This window comes from Colletotrichum costaricense (assembly GCF_030867565.1).
Source record: "Colletotrichum costaricense strain IMI 309622 chromosome Unknown Scaffold_32.1, whole genome shotgun sequence".
Lineage (NCBI taxonomy): Eukaryota > Fungi > Ascomycota > Sordariomycetes > Glomerellales > Glomerellaceae > Colletotrichum > Colletotrichum costaricense.
In genome coordinates, this window is record NW_026848261.1 from 142,994 (window position 1) to 162,984 (window position 19,991).

Sequence of the window (19,991 nt, forward strand, 5' to 3'; positions counted from 1 at the left end):
AGCAACGGGTCCTCCTTCTCTCAACTCTCGAGTCCTACTGCGGTCTTTACCTTCCTTCCCCACACCGCCGGCCACCAAACAACCGCCGCCGTGCCTCAGCAGCCCGCCCAGCGAAGCGGGAAAACTCCACTGTGAGCGGGCTCCCAAGGATAGATATTTTCTACTGGCTCCGTCCATGATCCGTAATTGCAGACTTTTTCCTCCATCGTTTTTTCCCTCTTCTTTCCCTCTCTTTGTTTTCATTTTATTTTTTTCGAATCGAATTTCTCCATCATCCCCTTCCGCTCTAGAGATATTTAATACATGCGCGAACCTCCACCCCCCAAAGCTTTCCAAGCCTTGGGAAGGAGGATGCTATCTGTACTCTTGTCAAAAATTGGCCTTACCTTACCTTTGCCTCCCCGTCTGCTTTGCTTGGTGTCTGTCTTGTCTGTGTGATCTTCAAAGCTTGATGAGCTCACATGCAAATCTTCGCCTTTCGGGAGCAAAGCTCCGGGTGGTTAAGGTTGCTGCTGGCGTTCCAACACACCAACCACCATCCAGCTTGCCTCGTCACTTCAGCCATCATCGTTGGTAAACATTAGCCACGCTCCAAGCCCAAGTGCCTCGTCGCGATCAAGAGTTCTCTTATTCATCCAGACAAGAGGTCACACAGGTCACCACCGGCGAATGTCAACCAGGATCTTTTTTTTTGAACTTTTTTATCTATTTCATTTCATTTCGTTATGCTGGTTCCATACCGAACACTGAGCGTCGCGGCCAATCTGGGGGCATCGCACTCGTTTGTCTCGTCAGAACCATCAGCGTGACAGCTTTGGGCATTCGCTCGACGCCATCTCCGTCTCTCACTTTAACCTCGTGGAGTTGCAATCTCGATCCCATCCTATCGACCTGCCTTGCTGGGCCAGATCATGATGCAAGACCGGGCCCTCCACTCCTTGGTGCTGAGAGATCGGCGGCGGAGACAGAACCACCTCATTTACAGGGTTTAGTATATGGTGGTACAAAAGAAACACATCCTCCCCTCATTTTCCCTCTTCGTTATGTACTCATCTCCTCAGATATCGTCGGCATCAATCGTGGAACGGAGTTTCGCTATTCCTCCATACGTCCGAAGACGCCGTCGTCATCTTCGTCGCTTCGAGATCGAGATCGGCGGTCAAAGTCATCATCGTCCATCACGCTATCGCTGTCTTCCATCTTGACATCGGAGCCGCGGACCTCGCCTCGTGTGAAGCTCTCTGGCTGCCTGCTAGGGAAGCTGTTGAGGAACCCCGCACTGAAACCTGCGCTGAACCCAGCACTCGAGAAGGATGCCGCCTGGTCGAGATATTGCGCCGGTAGCGGGGGCACAGGAGGAGCGTCTGCTGGAAGCTGCACTGTTCTTCCGTTGTTGCTGTTGAAGCTGCAACTAAGAAGCTCCACAGCGGCTGCCAGGTCCTGATCTTCTTGTCCGGTGGCATTTCTCCCTGACGACGGCGGTCGTTGATCCTGGCTGGGTTGACGGAAGTGTGAAGAAAATCCCGTTCCATGGGGCATGCTGCCTGTCACGAGAGGGTTCATGGACGGCGCAGACTGGTATGAACGACCGAATCCGCTTCCGGACCCGTACCGCTTCGCGAACGAACGATCCGACGACGAAAATCCCTCCAATTGTGGAGGTGGGGTGGTGTCGGCAGAGCTGTGTCGCTCGTCTGAATATCCAGAAGCAGCGGGGGAAGTCGACTCTTCTTGGTCACTAGGGAAATCCTTGGCGGAATCCGGGGGCGTCGCCGCATCACCCTCTTCCTTGTGGTTCATGGTCAACAAGACAGAGGCAGCCTCAAGGAGCTGGACTTGCTGATGCTTAGAAATAAGCAGCTTGGATGTCAGGGACCATTCGGGAGTGTGTTCCCACCTGATCAGAAATGAGTCAACAAACTGCTCGACTAGTTCTGATGTTGGGAACCCAGCATGCAATTCTCGAAACCCACGCAACAAGGTTTGGGATGGAATGAGGGAATTGGGAAAGGGAAGGGAAACGAACAAATGCTTGGTCAGGCAACTGCTGTGCTTGTATCCCTTTCCGCACGTCTCGCACTTGAGCTCGATGCGGTTGAACTTCCTGCCCTCCTTTACGAGAGGCTGACCATCGCTGGCGCGACGAATACGAGCCTTTTGAGCATTATCATCGCCTTCGTCGGCTGACCCGTTGACTGGGTCATCCTCAATGGCGCTCTCGTGGATCTCTGTCTTTCCATCCAAGTGGAATTTGTGCGTCGGCAGACTCGCTGGAGGCGAGGGAAGACTCCCGATGATGGCGGCGCGGGCTGCAGCACTCTTTGAGGCAGTGTTCCTACGGGAGCTGACGGCAATGGGCGTGACTTTGTCGCCGCTCACTTCCTTGATTGCCGCTGCCATGGCCGCCGCGTTCGCGGCGGTGTTTGTCATGGACTTGCGGCGAGTCACACGGTGGTTGGCATTGAGAGCGCCGCTGAGGATGGAATGTGAGTTGGTGCGAGAGTGGGATTGTCGCGTGGTAAGGCCGGAAGAGGAAGCAGTTGATAGAGAGGGACGGTGTTGGTTCAATGGCCTTGTGGTCTGCTGCATTTCCTGAACGAGGACGAAGTGATCAGCAAGACTGGGTTGAGATGCGTGTTGGGAGCGAGCTAAGCAGGGCAGGGCATGGGTTGGAATCCCGATTCCGGGCATACCTTTGAAGAGGCCATTGCCAACTACCGATGCTAAACAGGTTCGACAACGAGTGTCGAACACTTTGTCCCTGGCTAGAGTATTGTGAAAGTGAAGTGATTCGTAGACGCGGCGGTATCGTGTGTTGTTGTTCGACGGTGGTAGGCAGATGGACAGGTAGAAAATGAGTCGCGAAGACAAGCCTCCGGGCGAGAAATAATATTATTTTGGGGAGGAGCAGCAATTCGGCAGGGGTGTGTCTGTGGGCGGGTGTACCTAGTAGCTCCGAGCTGGACCAGCCGACAGCATGTGGTGAGTGTAGTGGTGGTGGTGGTGGTGGTGTTTGAACGGTCAGGATGCCTTGGGGTTAGTCGACTGATGATCAACAGGGCTGTCGAGGTCCAGGCCGGATTGAACTTTTTTCTCTCTCTTTACCCTTCCGCTTCAATGCTGTGCTTTGAATCGAGGTGTAGCTGAAGTGAGAGAGAAAAAGTTGTGGGCTCGAGACAGAGTACGTTTGGAAGAGGATCCAAAAAGTCCAGCAATGGGCGAAACAGTCCAGACGGCCCTTTCCAACAAGTTGCCAGAAAGAAATGGAAGAGAAGCGCTGGTCGGGGACGAGCATTAGCCTTCATTGGTCGTATTGCACCACCAGGTCGCTAGGATGAAGGAGCCAGAAGGAGGAGGGAGGGGAGGGGCAGAAGACCGTACCGCAGCAGGAGGGAGGACCAGACTCACACACTCACGACACTCCCCCTCACACCTTGAACTCGCAGAGCGCAGAGAGCGACGACGCTGGGCGGGAAAGAATGAGAAAGCGGCAGAGGAGAGAGAAAGAAGAGAGGATGGGTGGGGCTGGGTGTGTGCTGAGAGAGGGAAAGGGGGTGCAGACTTTGGCGTTGGAAGTGAGGGTGAGGTGCGCGGCTGGGTTCATGGACGAGGGAAGGGGACTGACTGGCTGGCTGGCCCTCTCTCTCTCCGTCTCTCTCCCTCTTTCTCTCTGCATCGCCGTCTCTGCTGTAGGTATCTTTCCACCTCCACTCCTTTCTTGTCCCCTTCCCCGTGTCCCACAGTGTGCAACCGGGTCAAGGTACGCTGGCATGTACCTCTCAGGTGGTGGGAGGTGCAAGTGGACATGACCGTGAGCGCAGCGGACGGGCGCCAGGAACAAGGAGCATAGAGCATGGCCCGTGGTCGTCCTTTGGCAATGGGCGAGCGATGGTCGGCCTCCCGAGCGATGGACGTGTCCGTAAGGCGCCGGTGCGGCGGGGAAAGGTCACTGGGGGAGGGGTGAACGGAGCCCATGGATCCATCCCAGTAACCCATAACCCTCGTCCTTCGTCCCAGAGCCCAGACCCATTGATGGCCAGGGCCGATAGCGTGCTTGAGTTGCACATCGTAAATAGCAATTTTATGTATGGCACTTTTATTCTCGACTCTTGAGTGCTCGCAGATGTCGTTGCCGCTCGTCGGTTGTTCACGATGCTCTCTGAAGTTGGATCATCCGGATTCTCAAAATAAGCGCGGACATGACGATATACGGTGGATGTGTGTGTGATATGGGAGTATTTCTGCCCCAGGATCTATGCCAAACGACTAAGCCAACAAGAGAGACGCTCAAAGAAACGCGGCCTTTGTTGGTAAACGCCTCGCCCGTACACCAACACAGGTGGACTCGTGCCTTGGTCCCTAGCTGAGGTAGACCAGGGTGGCTTAGTTTGGCTCGAGTGCCTAATTATTTCTCTGATTGTCTGGTGCCCTTGATCCCGTACGGATACTTCGTAGTCGTCTGAAGACTTGTCGGGACCTTGCTAGTCTGGTGACCGCTAAATTTTTTTTTATTTTTATTTTTTCTGCTTCTCTCCTTCTTGGGGTCTTCTGTTCGCGAGGTAACGATGTGGAATGATTGAGACAACATACAGGCTCCAATGAGTTGTAAAGAATGTCGTGTCTTGGTCGGAAGCGAGAGGCCTATCGACCGCAAGTGGCATGTTTCGGCGGATTGCCAGGTTCAGCGTTGGGTCGCACCCCACGACGGCTCTGCTCCCCTAACGCGGTGGCTCCATCGAGGGAGGCAGGCGGGAGGACAGGCGACTGCTCCCGGGCCATAAAGCTCGAGGCTGGAGCAGTGAGCATCAGGTTGGGGCGTTGGGGCATAGGGCGGAGAGAAAGAGAGAGAAAGAGCATTGGCCGCGTCTGGTCTCGTTTAACTGGAGAAGGTGGTTTCCATCGGATCAGGAACGGAAGTTCGCACGCGGGGGAGAGGGCAGTAGCTTTGCATTGCTGCTATGCCAGGTCATGCCAAAGTCGTGTTGTGCGAGCTTCAAGGTTGTGAGCTGTGCGCAATGCGCTGTGCGTTGGTCGAATGAGCGAGACCGTGAGGGGGTTGTCAACGGCAGAAACCCAAGCTTGGGAAGCACTGCGCGAGAACCTTAGTACGTGATACTCCGTAGGTAGTGAGTGTCTATGGTAAGCTGCAAAAGTGGGAAGAAGCAAGGAGGCAAGGTACGGAGTAGGCATTGCGCAAAAAGGCATGGGAAAGATGTCTTATTGAAACTCGGGTGGATGCCTCCTAGTGTTTCTGCAATTGCCGACTTGTGTGCCTTGGCTGTGATTTGGCACTTTGGTTTGAGCACTCTGTGCTTCACAACCGTTGTTTCGCTTTCTTCTTTCTTCGAAAAAGGCGACGTTATCGTAAACCTGTTGTTTCTTGATTGGATCTGCATGGCTACCGGTAGTCGGCTCAGAGAAGTGCAAGGAGCAAGGAGTCTCGAGTAATAGCAAGTACAGATACAAGAGATACGGGAAAAGAAATGATGAAGAATCCGAAATAAAGAAAATCCCCGATGGACGGTTCTGCTGATCGTTGATCACACGGAAGCCAAGCAGGAGACAGCTCTTCGACGGCGTTGTTGGGTTGACAAGTCGTTGGGTGCGAGGCAGGTACGAACTTCCCTCCTGTTGGTGCTGAGAAACAACGCAGGTACACAGTGCAGGCTCGGCAGGCGCTACCTTAGGTAAGCACCATCCAATCCCCGGGCAAGGGAAGGTACGTATTTCCATGTACTCCTTGGACAGTGACAACTCATCGCACACTGTCTGACTGTCTGCACAATTCTGTGACAAATACACAGTGGGGACAGTGCCCTGGTCAGTCACGTTCCTGGGGAAGTCCCAATCCACCCGTATCTCAACCAGTGACGTAGTTTGCTCCGAGCGCGGACCAAGCATGAGTTCAATTCTTTGTCAACTCAGGGGCAACAGCTGCGGCTTCCATCCGGAGAAGGACGTAGAGGGTCACGGCCAAAGCAGATGGGAAACGACAGGCAGAACATCGGACAAACAAAGCCCTACACCGTGTGCCGTTCAAGCTCTCGTGTCCGTTTTGGAGACGTGCTACAACCATCAACGGATTGCGACGATGGAGAGCCACCACGAGTCCACCACCACCACCACTACGGGCTACCGTACTCCGTACTTTACCACACATAGTAGGTTGACGATAACACCACCCCCATCCCCTGTCCACTCTTCCCTTCCCCCTCTCGCACTCCTTGTCTTCTTCGTCCTCTTTCATTCTGCTCCACACTAACCAGACACCCCAGCGAAACGTCCTCCCAATCATCCGCCCCAGAGGCGGACATCACAACCACACGCCTGGGGCTTCCCCACCACCAGCTTACCTCCTCCACCACTTTCTGACCAGATACCGGTACAGGCCCCTCCTAGTGACCACTAATCACAGGACTTGTTCGCTGAGACGGTCGGTCTACCTGGCCTGAAGTTGACTGAGGCGGCATTGGAGCAACGCGAACCCGATCAAACAACTTTACTTTCCGGCCCGGCCTACTACGCTGTCCTCAGTACGGAACCAGCAGTTTACCCTTCGCCGTCGGCCGTCTCTTCACAGCTCTCTTGCTCTCCAGACCTCCCGCTGACCGGCAATCCGCTGGAATCTGATAGAGTCCAGCTGTTGGCCAGGATATCGATCAGACGGTCAGTCCTGGGTCCGGTCTCGTCTCCGTCTCCCTCACGCCGTGCTAGGGGGCCGCCATTGCCATTCGGGACGGTCAGCTGGCCCCCTCCCCTCCTCCATCGGGCGCCATGCGGGCTTCTGCTCTGGGCAAGTCGGGTGGATTCTCGTGCCTCTGGCGGAACGTCGTCCACCCCGTCATTATTGCGCTCCCCGACGCAGACCATCGCTTATGCTGCCTCTGACCGGCCAGAATCAGAATGGGATGCCTTTGCCACTTGACACTATTGTTTCCTGGATGCCATCGCTCAGCCTGGGCTAGGCATTGGTAACGCAGTCCCAAGATCGTCAGCGGAGATGTCCTCCAACATCAATCTACTCGCCAATGTCCGGAGATGGCCAAGCCACACCGCACGCGAGAAAGACACGACGCACGCTCTGCCCGAATCTTGGACAGAGCCAACCTCGCCTTCATAGGCATTACCTAAGTTCACTATGCAACTGGTACGTCACTGGGCGCAGCTGTTCAAGCCCAGACCTGGGTGACCAGAGTTTCAGTCACCAAAAGTGACGCTTTGAACGCATGCAAAATGTCTTCTCGGTTTCTGCCGTTGGTACCTATGCCTCCGGTCTTTCCCCAACGTCGACGCTCTTGTCTCAGGAAAAAAAAAAGAGACCACAAACCTGTCCTTATGGCATCGACTTGGGACTCTGGAATCTCCCGTAACGCCAGCGGGCTGCACGCCTCTAGGCCAGCCTCCCGCCTATGCTTCACGTCTTGATTCTTTGACAGTCTCAAACCCTTTCACCGGTTTTTACGCCCGCTAGCTACCATTGGAGGTGGCCAACTAAACCAAAGGAACTGCAACCAGTGTCTAGGAGAGTAGAGAGCACAACTAGTGAGACTCGACTACCTTGAATTGGACGTCACTGAAAGCTGGCTTTGGCCGGTGCCAAATTACTTAAGAGGTCAACGCAAGCTTGCGTCTGGCAAGGCTCTCGGAAGCGCTGGCCATGTTGTCGTTGCGCTGAGAGACATCGAGATGGAAGAAGCATTGTTCAACGGTCCAGCCAATTATCGACGGCAGCTAACAATGCTGTGTAACACATGCAAATTGGTTTCCGAGTAGACTGAGTAGGCATGGCCTCCATATTCTACAACAGACACAGTACGGGGATGCCTTGTTAGCCGCCGACTGAAGAGGGCAATTGTTCATGGTCGCATTTCGAGGTCGACTTCATCCGCGTCTGATTAACGCAAGAACCACGTTGGCATCAGCTCGTCGTGCCCTATACCCATGATCCGTGATCGACAAAGGGTTTCCACAAGACGACCAGGTACGACTAAGCATTCTCCCAACATTGTCCCTCGACAAATCATAGGATTCAAGCGCATCGGCGCACACTCCGACTACTCCGTATTTTTTTCCAGACTCTGAAGCTGGTTTGCGCAAAACAAAAGCACACTAAGGGCAACGCCCCAATGGCAACTCCACCGCGAAACTGTCAACGTGTTGTCGATCGCCAACTTTATCACACTTCGGCCTCTCACTGTTACAGGGCTGTCCTAGCCCATCGAGCGGGTTGAAAGGGAGCCACCGGGCGAAATCGTCGATTGCTCCCAATACTTCAGCAGCACGGCAGTAGGGCAGTCGAGACAAGTGTGCCAGGGTCCTGCCCTGTTCCATTGCAGCTGCACCCCTCACTCTCTGAGCAGTGCCATGCCATCCCGAAGCTGGTTTTTCCATGCATAAAAGCTCTCCCATCGAGGCAACAACCCCCGCCGATCGTCGCCGGCCGCACAATTTCACAAAACGGTTGTGCCGGCGGACTCTCTGAAAAGGCGCAACCCTGCACGCGAGGGAGATAAGGTTTACCAGGTGAAGTGACAGCTTCGCGGCCGACCTCGCGCCTTGAGAGAATCGAGACACGGAACAAGCAGATGCCTGTTCCCACGGGTCATAGGACTGAGCGTAGCGAAAAAGGACAGAGTTGTGCTGCGCCTCATCTTACTGTCTTACGTGAGTATGGGAATTCGCCTTTTTCCTATCTTTCCACCAAGATACGGATGCCTAGGATTTATCAGCTCAGCTCCTCTCGGAAACGGTCCAGCATGGTATCTGCTACGTTGTCATCCCCGCGCTGTCACGACGAGAACAGAAGAACAGCGGAGACACCTGTGGATGCCACTTTCACAAATGGACTAGGATGATCAACGCGTCTGGCCAACTCGCCCCTCTTGCCGCAGCTGCACATCACCCCTCCAGTCTCCGTCGGATGCGTGTCGCTATCAAAAACCCTGTCTACGAGAGTGGATACCACATAGGTACACTTTCGTACTGTCATGTACTCCGTATCTTTCTCTGAGATAGAAATGGGGGCCTCTTCACCTCTCATTGGGAAGACGTGTGAGGGACGCCCACGACATCCCCAGGCAAAGCGTTTGTGGTTTTGCTTTTACCAGTCCGATTTCCAGCGTACCTGCGTCAGCAAAGGCATTCCACGTGGGGCGATGCTATTTCCTTGTGTTGGACCTCTTTTCTCTATGTATTAATAGAGAAGCGCCGAACCGTAGGGAAGGTTCATCGGGGATCGGGAGAAGGTTTTTGGTGCTACCGCTCCCGTGCGTTCCGCTCCCCCCTCACACAAAGAGAGCGGAGAGAGAGGGGGGTTGGACCCTTGGACTGGCTAAGGTGGTAGAGCTCATCGCGAGAGCTGCAATGGGAAAGTCTCGCAACAGCCACCTTTCGGGAATAGCTGACAGCCTGGGATCTCGCAGAGCACTCCTCTCGGTCCCGACGATGAAAATGCGTCAAAGAAATCTTTGCAAGGCACTGCTATTCTTGAAGACTATAGGAAGTCATGGGTCCTGGTCGACGTACCTGTCGATCTCTCTCTAAACCTGTCCGAAGCCGAGCAGAATTATCCCTTGACAGCAGCACATGGAAGATCCAGGATGAATGAAGGGCAGTTCATGTCCGGATGCAGCGATCGACAAGCGAGTGCTGCGTTGCGTGAGCTGTCTTGGGCCGTGTTGAGCCGCACGCGTATGGTCCCGAGGAGGAAATATATTGTCGGAAAGGGAGCCATACGAGAAACATGATTTTTCTATTCTCTGAAGACTCGGGGCAACCGGCGCTCAGCAACCTTGTGTTCAGGAATGTCTGTTGTCGATAAACTGGAATGAATTCCCGTCTCTCGGAAGCCCGACCGCGTACACTTGATAAAGTGGCCCATCCCACGCAGCTTTTGATTAACCCCGCGGCGCCACACTATGCAAGTGGCTAGCCGATAGGGAGTGCCAATTACACCAAAACTGAACGTCACTTTTTCTTATTGAACCAATTGCCCAGAGATACCACGCAGCATTTTTTTTTTATCTCTTTACCGCATTTTTATCTTGCTCATTGCACGTTTTCGACTCTTTCGTACCCGTTCTTTTGCGGTAGTCGTCTCCCAGATTGCTCCGAACTTTCTGTCGTATCCCGCCAGACCTAGTCGCATCGCAGTCCCATTTCGCCCGCAGCACCAAGCTCGAGGAGCCCCCGTCGCAACGACCATGTCCGATGTATTCCGTAAAGTAGGGAGGGGAGGCTCGGGGAACTTCTTTTCAAAGAAGGACGTGGACGATGCTGAAAAGGCCAAGCCAGAGGTAACACGCGAGACGGCCTGCCCTCTAAGAGCAGTTCGTAGCTAACCCAAAATGCTCCACGGCAAACAGGACATTGAGGCCCAAAAGTCGACCGACGTCGCCGCTTCCTCGACATCACCGACCTCGACCGGCTACGTGCGCGCGGGACGAGGAGGCTCGGGCAACTACGTGGACCCGACCTCTCTCCCCGGCACCAAGCAGCAAGAGGAGCTCGCGAGCAAGACACAGGCGGCCGTGACTGCCAGCATCGCGCGGTCGGCGGCGAGGGGTGCTTCTGGTCGCGGCGGCGCCGGCAATTATACGGGAGGCGTCGTGCCTGGCGCCGAGGCGAGCGAGGAGGAGGAGAAGCGCAAGGAAGCGCTCGAGAAGAAGATTATTGAGGACGTCGAGGCCGGCTTGCCCATGCCGCCCAAGGCTTTTCACCATACTACCAAGAAGGAAGAGGAGGGTGCTTGAGGAGTTTGGCGACCCCAGAGCGGCGTGTACGTTGCCCGGTGATGGGATTGTGGGATACCTGGAGTTAGGGTGGTTTCGTTTGTACAACATTTCAAGAGGCATTCATACCCGCGACGCTCGTCTTGGGCGATTTCACTTGCAATTTTTGAGAGCATGTAGAAGATTTGACAGTTTGTAAGCTAGAGTTCGCCATGTCTATTCGCCTGCTCCTTTGTTCTGAGAAAGGGGGATGCGACAATGTGATGGCACGCATTTCTGTTGGCATGCCGTTATTCACTCTAGACAGTGTCGGATACCCTCGAGATTGCGGAACGCATCCGGATGGTTATACCAGACAACGCAGGCTGAGAGGATACGGCATCGCATCCACAAGACGGGAGGAAAGGTGGCGACTGAGATGACGGAGGAACCGATCTGGATCAATCTGGACCGTGGATAACTTTTTGTGGTATTCCTTCTCAGAGCCACCAAACGCCGTCGATGCTAAATAGCCCTTTTGTATCCCTGAACGCCCGTGTATGAAAACAAAGCCCCCCCAAAACCAACTCTTGTCTCTGCTAAAGGAGAGCGGAGAGAAGAGAGAGGCCCATTCTTCGATTCGATTAGCAGCTTGTCTTTCTTTCTCTTCATCCGGTTGGTTGGCTTTTTTCTCCATCTTCTCCTATCCCTCGATGGGATGGGGGATCCCCCTCCTCCTTTTGGTCGGTTCGTAAAAAGAAAGACGTGACAAAAACGTCCCTCTTGGTCGTGGTCGTCACGCTCAATCCTCCATGTCGACATCGCCATCCTCGTCATCGTCGTCCTCCTCCGCATCCTCGTCGTCCCACTCGCCGTCGTCCTCCTGCATGACGCCGCCCTCGCGCTCCTCGACAACGTCGCCGTCGACGGTGACCCGCTGGCGAATCTTCTCGCGACCAAACACCTTGCCGGCCTTGCTCTTGGCCAGGCGTCCCTCGGCCTCGAGCGCGGCGATCTCCTCCTCGGTGGCGCCCTCGGCGGCTAGCCTCTTCTTCTCGGAGCCGCGCATGCGGGGCAGCAGGTGCTCGTTCTCGGCGACGAGCTTGCGCGCGGCGGCGATCTCGCGCTCGCGCTTGCCTTGCATGCGCTTCTTGTAGAAGACGCGCTCGCGGCGGGAGCGGATCTCGGAGACGCGCTCCATGGCCTTGAGCGTCTTGGCGACGAGGTCGCGGTCGTAGCGGACGGGGACGTTGCGCCGCGCGCCGAACTGGAGGGTGCTGTCGACCGTCATCTCCTTGTGCGCCGAGGCGCGGTAGGCCTTTGTCCACTTGAGCTTGCGGGGGTTGCGCTTCATCTTGAACTATGGTGCCAAGGGGCGGTTAGTCCATTGGCCGACGGGGAGGGGGGTTGGGTTCTTCGCAAAAGTCGTTGAAGAAAACTTAGAGACGTACGTTCTTGTGGCACTTGCTGCGGCAGAAGCGGAACACCTTGGAGTCATTGCGGACAAAGGTGATGCCCTTGCTGGGGTAGGCAGGGCGACTGCAAAAGTAGCACGTCTCGATTCTAGAAGCATCACGAAGTTAGAAAGCTTGCAAACCCAAATCGTTTACAGGTCAATCTTGGACTGAGAGGTTGACTTGTATGACAATGGAATAATAGACAAGAGCATACCTCATTGTGACGGCGTTGATACCTTCACGGGTATCACGTAAATAGTCACACGGTTGTTGGGTTGTTGGTGTTGGTTTCGACGACTCTTCCAAACACACACACGGGGAGGGTTCAGAAGGCGGTGATCGAGGCCTCTGCTCTCCAAAAGTTTTTTAGAAATTTTTCTTCTGCCGCTCCGAGGCACCGCTTATCGATTATGGTGGGGCTGGGGGGAACTGAGGTGGTTCTTTGCTGCGATAAGATTGCAGCGGGATTGGTGGAACCCAGGGGTCTGCTGACATAATGCACATGAAGCTTCCACTCTACTGGGCTTGTCGGACCCGGTTCAACAGGTCTTCCGAAAAACGGCTCAGCACGGACCAAGACCGGCGCATCGCGGCTTGCTCTGTGAGCGGCGGCGACTGCAGCCCAAAAAAAAAAGCTCTCCTCCGACCCGGAAGACCTTCTTCGCGATACCTCATCCGCTTTTTTCCGCAGTCATCCGCCACCTTCCAACGACGTATCGACTAAACACGACACGAAATTCTAGCGATCATGGCTTCTGTTCTTGCTATCGGAGGCGGCGCTGCCGTCGCAGCTTTCTTGGTACGATAGAAACAAAGCGCATTCAAGAAGGACCACGACTAACACAAGTGTTCCTACAGGGCCGAGCTGGTCTGGTCGCATGGCGCCGATCACGCGGCGGCGTTGGCGCGATGGGCAAGGCTTTCTACAAGGGCGGCTTCGAGCCTAAGATGAACAAGAAGGAGGCCTGTCTCATTCTCTCCCTCCAGTAAGTCGACGAAATCCCCCGAAGCACGTTAACCTGGCGAGACACTCGGGACGACGATGTCAACCTGGAAGGGTCAGAAAGAAGCAACAACATCTAACACAATGCGTTCTTAGGGAGAGCGGCGTCACTCGCGACAAGATCCGCAAGCAGCACCGCACCCTGATGCTCCTGAACCACCCCGATCGCGGCGGTAGCCCGTACCTCGCAACCAAGGTCAACGAGGCAAAGGAACTGCTCGAGAAGACGACATCTTGACAGTAGCCTTCATCATCACGGCGTCTGGAAATCTGGAAATGTAACAACAAGCACGAAAAAAACATACGAACGTAAAACAAGATACCGTGGGACCAACGGTCGGACGGATGGGTGCCGCCCTCGCCTACTCAACCCCGAATCCGGGGGACTACATGGTTTTGTAATTATAGATTGGTCGTTCTTCATAGCGGTGGCGTTTTATGGGCGACGACATAGGTCTCCTCAGAGGAGTTCTAAAAAAGAGGGGGTTCGCGTATGACTGGGCTGGGATGGTCTGGTCTTTGGGTATCGGGGCCTGTTGTAACATTATGTTTAATGGTATGAGACCCTCTCGTCTCTCTTCTCTCTCATCTACCTTAAGACATCACCGCATCTGCCTCCATTCTGTGAGCTACATATGAACGAGCGCCTTTTGAAGCATAGGAGCAGGTCGGAAGGAAAAGCATGCTGATGGATGTCGGCGTTCAGTGATAGTGCGTTGGGTGGAGACACTTCCAGTCAACCTAAGGTAGAGTGGATCGGTTCGGGCTGTCTAGTCGAGGTGTCTGTGAATATGTTTTCGTTGGGGAAAGTTTGGACATTGGGCTGCTGTTTGCGCCGACACAATGGGTTATCTGCTGCTGAGAGCGGTTTGTTAGACCGCGGCTGTTGTGTAAGTAGTGTACGAACAACTTCAGTCTGATCCAATTGCAAAGCAGTTTTCCACCTTGATTGTATCAATGCATACATCCGTAGCTGAAGGCAGACAACTGGGATGTTTTTATCCGTTTGCCGTTAGCTATTCCCACCACTTCAAGCTACCTACCTACCTTACAGCTTGATGACTGAAGCGTTTGACCTCGCAAACGCTCGGGGTTTGACCTACACACTTGTGCGGATAAGTTTGGAAGCGTACCCCCAAGGGTGCTTCAACCTGTCCAGCCTGCCTAGGATGTTTTTGAAAGCTTTGTTTCCTCTTGCAGCCTATCGCTGTAACTAGACTCAATTTACATTCTTGGATCTGTTAACGAAATCTGATCATCTTACTCATTCCCTAGCTGAGAGTGATGTAGTAGAGAAATAGAGCCGTTGCTGCTCGCAAGCGCTTTTTGGAAGCGTTTATCTCTAGAATATTGGTGCTGTTCTTTATTCGGTTATCCTCAATTACTAACCACGTACGACTGGTCAAAGATATCTAGTGTAGCAGCAAAGTGACTTCAAAGACTCCTCTTTCCCTTCAATATCCGTCAAAAGAAGGCCATGCATCTTGATAGAATACCAGTAGAGCTATCATCGTTCTGAATCGCACTATTCCATAAGACTCGGAATCTTGTCAAGTAGCTGCCACCGCCAATGTAAGCTACCGAGGGCATGAAAGAACTTACATGTTCGTGTTCATAGCGACAGGACTTGAATAAGCCTGGCAATGTATTTTTGAGAGAGCTTTGTCACTGTGGTCTCTATGATTCACCTCAGTTTACTCTCCTTGCAGTATTCACAATCTCCCAAGGTTGAATTTATCAGTTTTGTCGCACATTCCGCCTCGCTATTCTACTCATCTTGGTTGTTCCACCGTCTAGCTGAGTATTCCACTTCTTGAATTACCGGTAGGGAAGGCACCTCATCTCACTGCCCCTTTCTCTTTCTCTTTGATCCACGAGCCCTCTACCTCTTAAAGGGCGTCCCTACTCGGAGATCTTCCCTTCTACTTCTACCAAGTTCAACTCAGCTTCGTTAGCCCAACCATCACCCGTCAACCACATATCCACAAGCTCTCACTCATACGTACTCAATTACAGCAAACGGCTTATTTCTGGCCGATTCAGACGCTTTGTTGCGTCTTTCAGAATTCCATCTCCCACTCACCTTGCGCATCCACACACTCCGGTATTCTCTACACCTTCCGCACGCTCACTCCACAATGGCCGTCACCCAGGCTGAGCAGCTTGAACGTCTGTTCGGAGCTTTTGGCGACGAAATCTTCTTCGAGGAAGACACTTTTCAAGAAGTGGAAGATACCCTAGAGGAAATTGTTCTGGACCCTCTCCTTCTCGATCGCCAAATTGCAGCCAGAAAAGCAGCAATTCAGGGAAAATCCATCACCAAGCCAGTCGGGAAGAAAACTCCCCACTACATCGGACCACCTCTCGAGCCTTCCAAGTCTGAGAAGTTAGCTCCTGCGGATTTCAACGCCCTAATGAAGCAAGACTTTCCCGAGTTCAAGGGAATGAAGGCGGGCGACCTCTCGGCGGAGAACATGACCTTCGTCTCTTGGGACGTCGTCCAGAGATACCCTCTCAGCTTCATCGGCAAGACCAATCGACCAAAGGTGAGCGCCTCACGCCGCTGAGACGCCTCATTTCTCTAGCTGACGCCGAAAATAGGCAACTCCCTTCTTCGATGACATTACCGAGGAGCACACTTGGGACTTGTGAGTATCGAGAATCAAACGGGCCCATCCCAAGCGAGAGAAACTAACGTCTTTCTAGCTTCTACGTCTACCACCCCAAGGCCTTGGATCAGTCGCCCTACATCTTCGTTCCGACCGTTCAGTTCCAGCACTTCCTAGACGTCGTCAATGCCTCGATTCAGACGAAGCTGACCATCCCTGCTGGTAAGCCAGGCGAGATGTTCTACCTCGTGTTCGGCTCCAGCTGCACCATTCGGCCCAAGTACATTGCCCGCTCCGCCTCGCACAACGAGTACCTCGCTCTGAACGATGCGATTCCGCCTCCCGAGGATGACGACGCGTGTGACGATGCCACTGTCTTTGGAATGGAGACGCTCATGAAGCTGCTCAACATGCACGCCAACTTCAAGGATATCAAGACCAAGAGCAAGAAGAAGAAGCAAAACAAGGCGCTGAACCGGGCCGAGTCCCTCTACGATGCGCAGCTGTACCTCGGTCTTCGTCCCAAGGCTAGCGATGTCGATGAGAAGAACAAGAAGGTCGAGCTGGATAAGCCGGTTCCTCATGTGCTGGAGCAGAATGTGGTCTTTGTGTGCATCGATATTGAGGTCGCCGAGGAGCACCACGGAACCGTCTTGGAGATTGGCATCTCGACCCTGGACACCAATGACCTCGTTGGCGTCCCGCCTGGCGAGAGCGGCCGCAACTGGGTTCCGCTTATCAAGAAACGCCATCTTATCACCTATGAGTACCGTCACATCCGCAACCGCAAGTACATCAAGGGTTGTCCTGAGCTCTTCAACTTTGGGTAAGCCATGCACTATCACCGTCTTAGAAGAATCACAGACTGACCATACACAGCAAGAGCGAGTACCCCAAGCTCAGCGAGCTCCCCGAAAAGGTCTGCACCGCCGTCAGCGACCTCTCCTTCGACAATATAGAGGACGCCGCCGACAAAGACAAACGCCCCCGCACCATCGTCCTCCTCGGCCACGACCTCGGAGCCGATCTCGGCTACCTAGACAAGATGGGCGTGGAGCTCTGGGGCATCAGCGGCGTCGCGAGCCGTACGCTCGACTCCAAGGACATGCACCAGGCCTGGCGCGGCGAGTCGCAGGGCCGCAGCTTGGGTATGGTGCTGACTGACCTAGGCATCGAGCACAGCAACCTCCACAATGCGGGCAACGATGCTGCGTATACCATGCAGGCGATGCTTGGCGTCGCTGTCAGAGAGAGAGTTGACAAAGACCAGGAGAACGGTGAGAAGGGAAAGGTTGAGGCGAAGTAAGGTTGCTTGGATCAGCATGTAGAGGAGCATTCTTCTTCTACGCATTCACACAAGCACGTTTGGAAGGTGGATAGATAGTTAGGCGTGCACAGGCATTGCGTGCACGAGAATCCGTCTTTTGCTCATTCAGGGCTTATAAGAGATCTGCCGTAGACTATCATGATTTTCCCAACGCCCGCTGTGATTTGACCTCATCACTCATTTTGACTTTAGAAACTGCAATCGAGGTTAGTAAAACGGATCAATCAGAAGATGTCAAACCATGAAAGAGAAATAGAACAAACCTCATCAGCCTCTTCGCTCTTGACATTGGAAACCTCCGACGTCCCCTGATCAATCAACCCCAACCGCGACGTCCTCACCCGCCACCACATCTCCCTCCGATCCCCGCCCAGCTCGCCCGAGAGCATCTTCTTCTTCAGGTCCCTGATGAGGTCATTATACACGCCCGGCTCCTCGAGCTCGACGAGCCCGCGGCGGAGGACGCTCAGGTTCTCGGACGCGCGGGCGTAGTTGTTGTCGCCGAAGCTGTCCGTCACGAGCTGCGCGACGACGGCGGCCATTTGCTTCGCCGCGTCGCGGATCTCGGACTCGTCTTCCGCGGTGGCGAGGGCGCGCTTGAGGTCCGGGATGGCGTTTTCGGGGGTGATTTTGGGGCGTCTGGAGGTTGATTTGGATTTTGTTCCCAGGAGGGCGTCGACGTCTAGGCCTGAGAGGGGTTTTGCGGCTTCGAATTTGCGTTTTCCCTTTGCTTTCGGGGGTACTATATTGTTGAAGTTTGTGTTAGTGGAACCGAACACTGGAAGTACAGGAGAGAGGGGGTGAGGGTAGAGAGAAAAGGAATTGGTTTTTACCTTTCTTCACTTGTGCTGCTGAGATGAGACCTTCGATTTGGGACTTTGATTTCTCGACTAAATATTCTGGGGGCGCGGCGTAGCGCACCAGGATGGGAGGGATTGGGTCGATCTCGCCTTCTGGGTTGACTGCCCTTTGACGGATGGCTTGGTTGATTCTGTGGATGATTGGGTTGTATGTGTCGTCTATAGCAGCGTACTCTGACGGGTTTCTTGATTGCAGAACGTCAGTAGAGGGTTGGAATGGAGATTGCATGTTGTGAAGTGAACGTACCCATCGTCGTCAGTACCAAAAGTACCCAGATCCATAGAGTCGACGTAGTCGCTCATGGCATCTGTGAGCTCATCTCCGGGGAGCAAGCGATGATTTGTCGTGATCTTCTGCCCGCTGACAGTGATGACCTTATCGAGTGGCGGGAACTGGTACCCCCGAACATCCTCCGCAAAGGGGAGGGGTACGTCGTAGAGGCACTCCATGTCCGGCTCGATGCGCGGGGCTAGGAGGACAAGGACGGGGTCCTTCTTCTCCTTGACGACAAGCCGTGCAACGGCGTAGGACTCGAGCTCGTAGAGGGCGTGGATGAGGGAGGACAGGGCGAGCTGCGACTTTTCGTCAAACTTGCGGGCGACCGTCACGCACGTCTCGCCCATGTTGAGAAACGGTTCGTACTGCGGTGTGAGATTTCTTGTTAGAGAGAAGAAAAGGGGCGGGATTTGCATAGTGGGAAGAAAACGTCTCAGAACCATACCTTTTCGCAGGGAATGAAGCCAATGATGCTAAAGGTCTTGACCGTCTCGAGCTTGGTAACGTTCCACTCGGACTCGCTGATCGCGACCGCTGTGCGGCCGTACTGGTACCCTTTGGCCAGGGACTCGAACTCAACGTCACGCTTGCCGCCCGGCGCGTCCGGGTCATTGATTTTGTACGCCCGCGCCGACTTGACAGCCGCGAAGCCAGCCGACGTCGACTCGACACCCTCCATGGGATCGCCGCCTTCAAGCTGCTGCGAGGGACCGGGTTCGGCCGCTACTACGACGGTGGAGGCGGTTGGGGCCTTGGCTTGCTTGGTCTTGAAGTAGCGCTCGACGTTGATGACTGCGGGCGTGGGTGGGATCTTGAGGTCCTCTGGAGGGTCAGCCAGACCGAGGGTCAGGGGTCCGTCGTATGTCTTGTAGGGCTTGACAGGTTTGAGACGCGGTGTGTCTAGCTCGTCAATGGCCTCTGCAATCGTTGCAAATTGGGCATTGTCGCATTTGGAGACCAAATCCCTGAGGATTTCTTCATTCTTTTTCTGCAGAGGATTGTTAGTCTTATAGAAGCGGAGAATGAGCAAAGACGCCGGACCTTGATTGACGGCTTGTCCTCTTCCTTAAAGCCGAAGTCTGCATCGTCAAAGTCCACGCCCCTGCTTGGTGTTAGTGCGGACTCTACGCTGATGCATTGGACAACCTTACAGTACAATCAGCTCAATTCCGTCGTGGTTGATCTTTTTTGCAATCGAATCGACATCGTCGCCGTCAATCACAGACATGCCATCGGTGATGAGGTAGATGCGCCGCTTATACTTGAGCTTCTTGGTAAACGTCTCAATCATGTCGACGGCGAGGACCACCGCGGAGACGGCATCGCCCGTATCCGTATCGCTCGGCTTCACCGCATCTGTGAGTTCCCTCAGAGAAGTCATGGTCATTGGACCGAGCTCCTGCAAGACTGAGATGTTGCCGTATCCCTCTTCTTCCCCCATGGCGTTCTGGGTCTCTTCCGTCTTGAGACCGATGACGCCGACGGTCCATGTTTTGCGCGAGGCGGCGACTGTGGTTGAGATCTTGTCCCATACGTACCGCATGCTCCAGTCCAGATCCGATTCGGTGCGGCCGTTGTGGCAGTCAGCCATGGAGGACCCGAGGTCGACAATGTAGACTGATGCCTCCTTGTCCGCCATTGTGAGGATGATTAGAAGAAGTTGGGGTTTTGGGATGGACGGAGAGTTCTAAAGGCAAGGCATTGAGCGCAATGCGATGCAATTTCTTGCAGCATGTAAAAGACGCTCTG

General features: G+C 54.2%; 8 protein-coding genes across 8 annotated transcripts; 4 read left to right on the forward strand and 4 right to left on the reverse strand.

Annotated features, from left to right (window-relative positions):
• Positions 1–1,095: 1,095 nt before the first annotated feature.
• On the reverse strand, positions 1,096–2,589 carry CCOS01_16626 (tat pathway signal sequence; the record flags this gene model as incomplete). The annotated part of the gene is made up of 2 exons (XM_060464762.1): positions 1,096–1,897; positions 2,072–2,589. 2 exons carry the CDS (start codon positions 2,587–2,589, stop codon positions 1,096–1,098), a joined length of 1,320 nt encoding a protein of 439 aa, XP_060304650.1.
• Positions 2,590–6,549: 3,960 nt separating this feature from the next.
• On the reverse strand, positions 6,550–6,870 carry CCOS01_16627 (uncharacterized protein; the record flags this gene model as incomplete). Its single annotated transcript, XM_060464763.1, has 1 exon — positions 6,550–6,870. The coding sequence occupies one exon, from the start codon at positions 6,868–6,870 to the stop codon at positions 6,550–6,552; it is 321 nt and encodes a 106-aa protein (XP_060304651.1).
• Positions 6,871–8,586: 1,716 nt separating this feature from the next.
• On the forward strand, positions 8,587–9,746 carry CCOS01_16628 (uncharacterized protein; the record flags this gene model as incomplete). Its single annotated transcript, XM_060464764.1, has 4 exons — positions 8,587–8,664; positions 8,720–8,974; positions 9,219–9,266; positions 9,423–9,746. Coding segments are annotated over 4 exons (705 nt in total), but the record flags the coding sequence as incomplete, so codon positions are not given.
• A 456-nt stretch (positions 9,747–10,202) lies between these two features.
• Positions 10,203–10,751, forward strand: CCOS01_16629 (uncharacterized protein; the record flags this gene model as incomplete). The annotated part of the gene is made up of 2 exons (XM_060464765.1): positions 10,203–10,295; positions 10,365–10,751. 2 exons carry the CDS (start codon positions 10,203–10,205, stop codon positions 10,749–10,751), a joined length of 480 nt encoding a protein of 159 aa, XP_060304653.1.
• A 760-nt stretch (positions 10,752–11,511) lies between these two features.
• CCOS01_16630 (ribosomal protein L24e) lies at positions 11,512–12,385 on the reverse strand (the record flags this gene model as incomplete). Its single annotated transcript, XM_060464766.1, has 3 exons — positions 11,512–12,069; positions 12,161–12,272; positions 12,381–12,385. 3 exons carry the CDS (start codon positions 12,383–12,385, stop codon positions 11,512–11,514), a joined length of 675 nt encoding a protein of 224 aa, XP_060304654.1.
• A 529-nt stretch (positions 12,386–12,914) lies between these two features.
• Positions 12,915–13,407, forward strand: CCOS01_16631 (DnaJ domain-containing protein; the record flags this gene model as incomplete). The annotated part of the gene is made up of 3 exons (XM_060464767.1): positions 12,915–12,965; positions 13,025–13,152; positions 13,266–13,407. 3 exons carry the CDS (start codon positions 12,915–12,917, stop codon positions 13,405–13,407), a joined length of 321 nt encoding a protein of 106 aa, XP_060304655.1.
• Positions 13,408–15,307: 1,900 nt separating this feature from the next.
• Positions 15,308–17,084, forward strand: CCOS01_16632 (QDE-2-interacting protein; the record flags this gene model as incomplete). The annotated part of the gene is made up of 4 exons (XM_060464768.1): positions 15,308–15,715; positions 15,771–15,817; positions 15,876–16,604; positions 16,658–17,084. 4 exons carry the CDS (start codon positions 15,308–15,310, stop codon positions 17,082–17,084), a joined length of 1,611 nt encoding a protein of 536 aa, XP_060304656.1.
• A 198-nt stretch (positions 17,085–17,282) lies between these two features.
• On the reverse strand, positions 17,283–19,881 carry CCOS01_16633 (Ku70/Ku80 N-terminal alpha/beta domain-containing protein; the record flags this gene model as incomplete). Its single annotated transcript, XM_060464769.1, has 7 exons — positions 17,283–17,300; positions 17,369–17,847; positions 17,939–18,150; positions 18,213–18,607; positions 18,688–19,230; positions 19,284–19,344; positions 19,394–19,881. The coding sequence occupies 7 exons, from the start codon at positions 19,879–19,881 to the stop codon at positions 17,283–17,285; spliced, it is 2,196 nt and encodes a 731-aa protein (XP_060304657.1).
• Between the last annotated feature and the right edge of the window lie 110 nt (positions 19,882–19,991).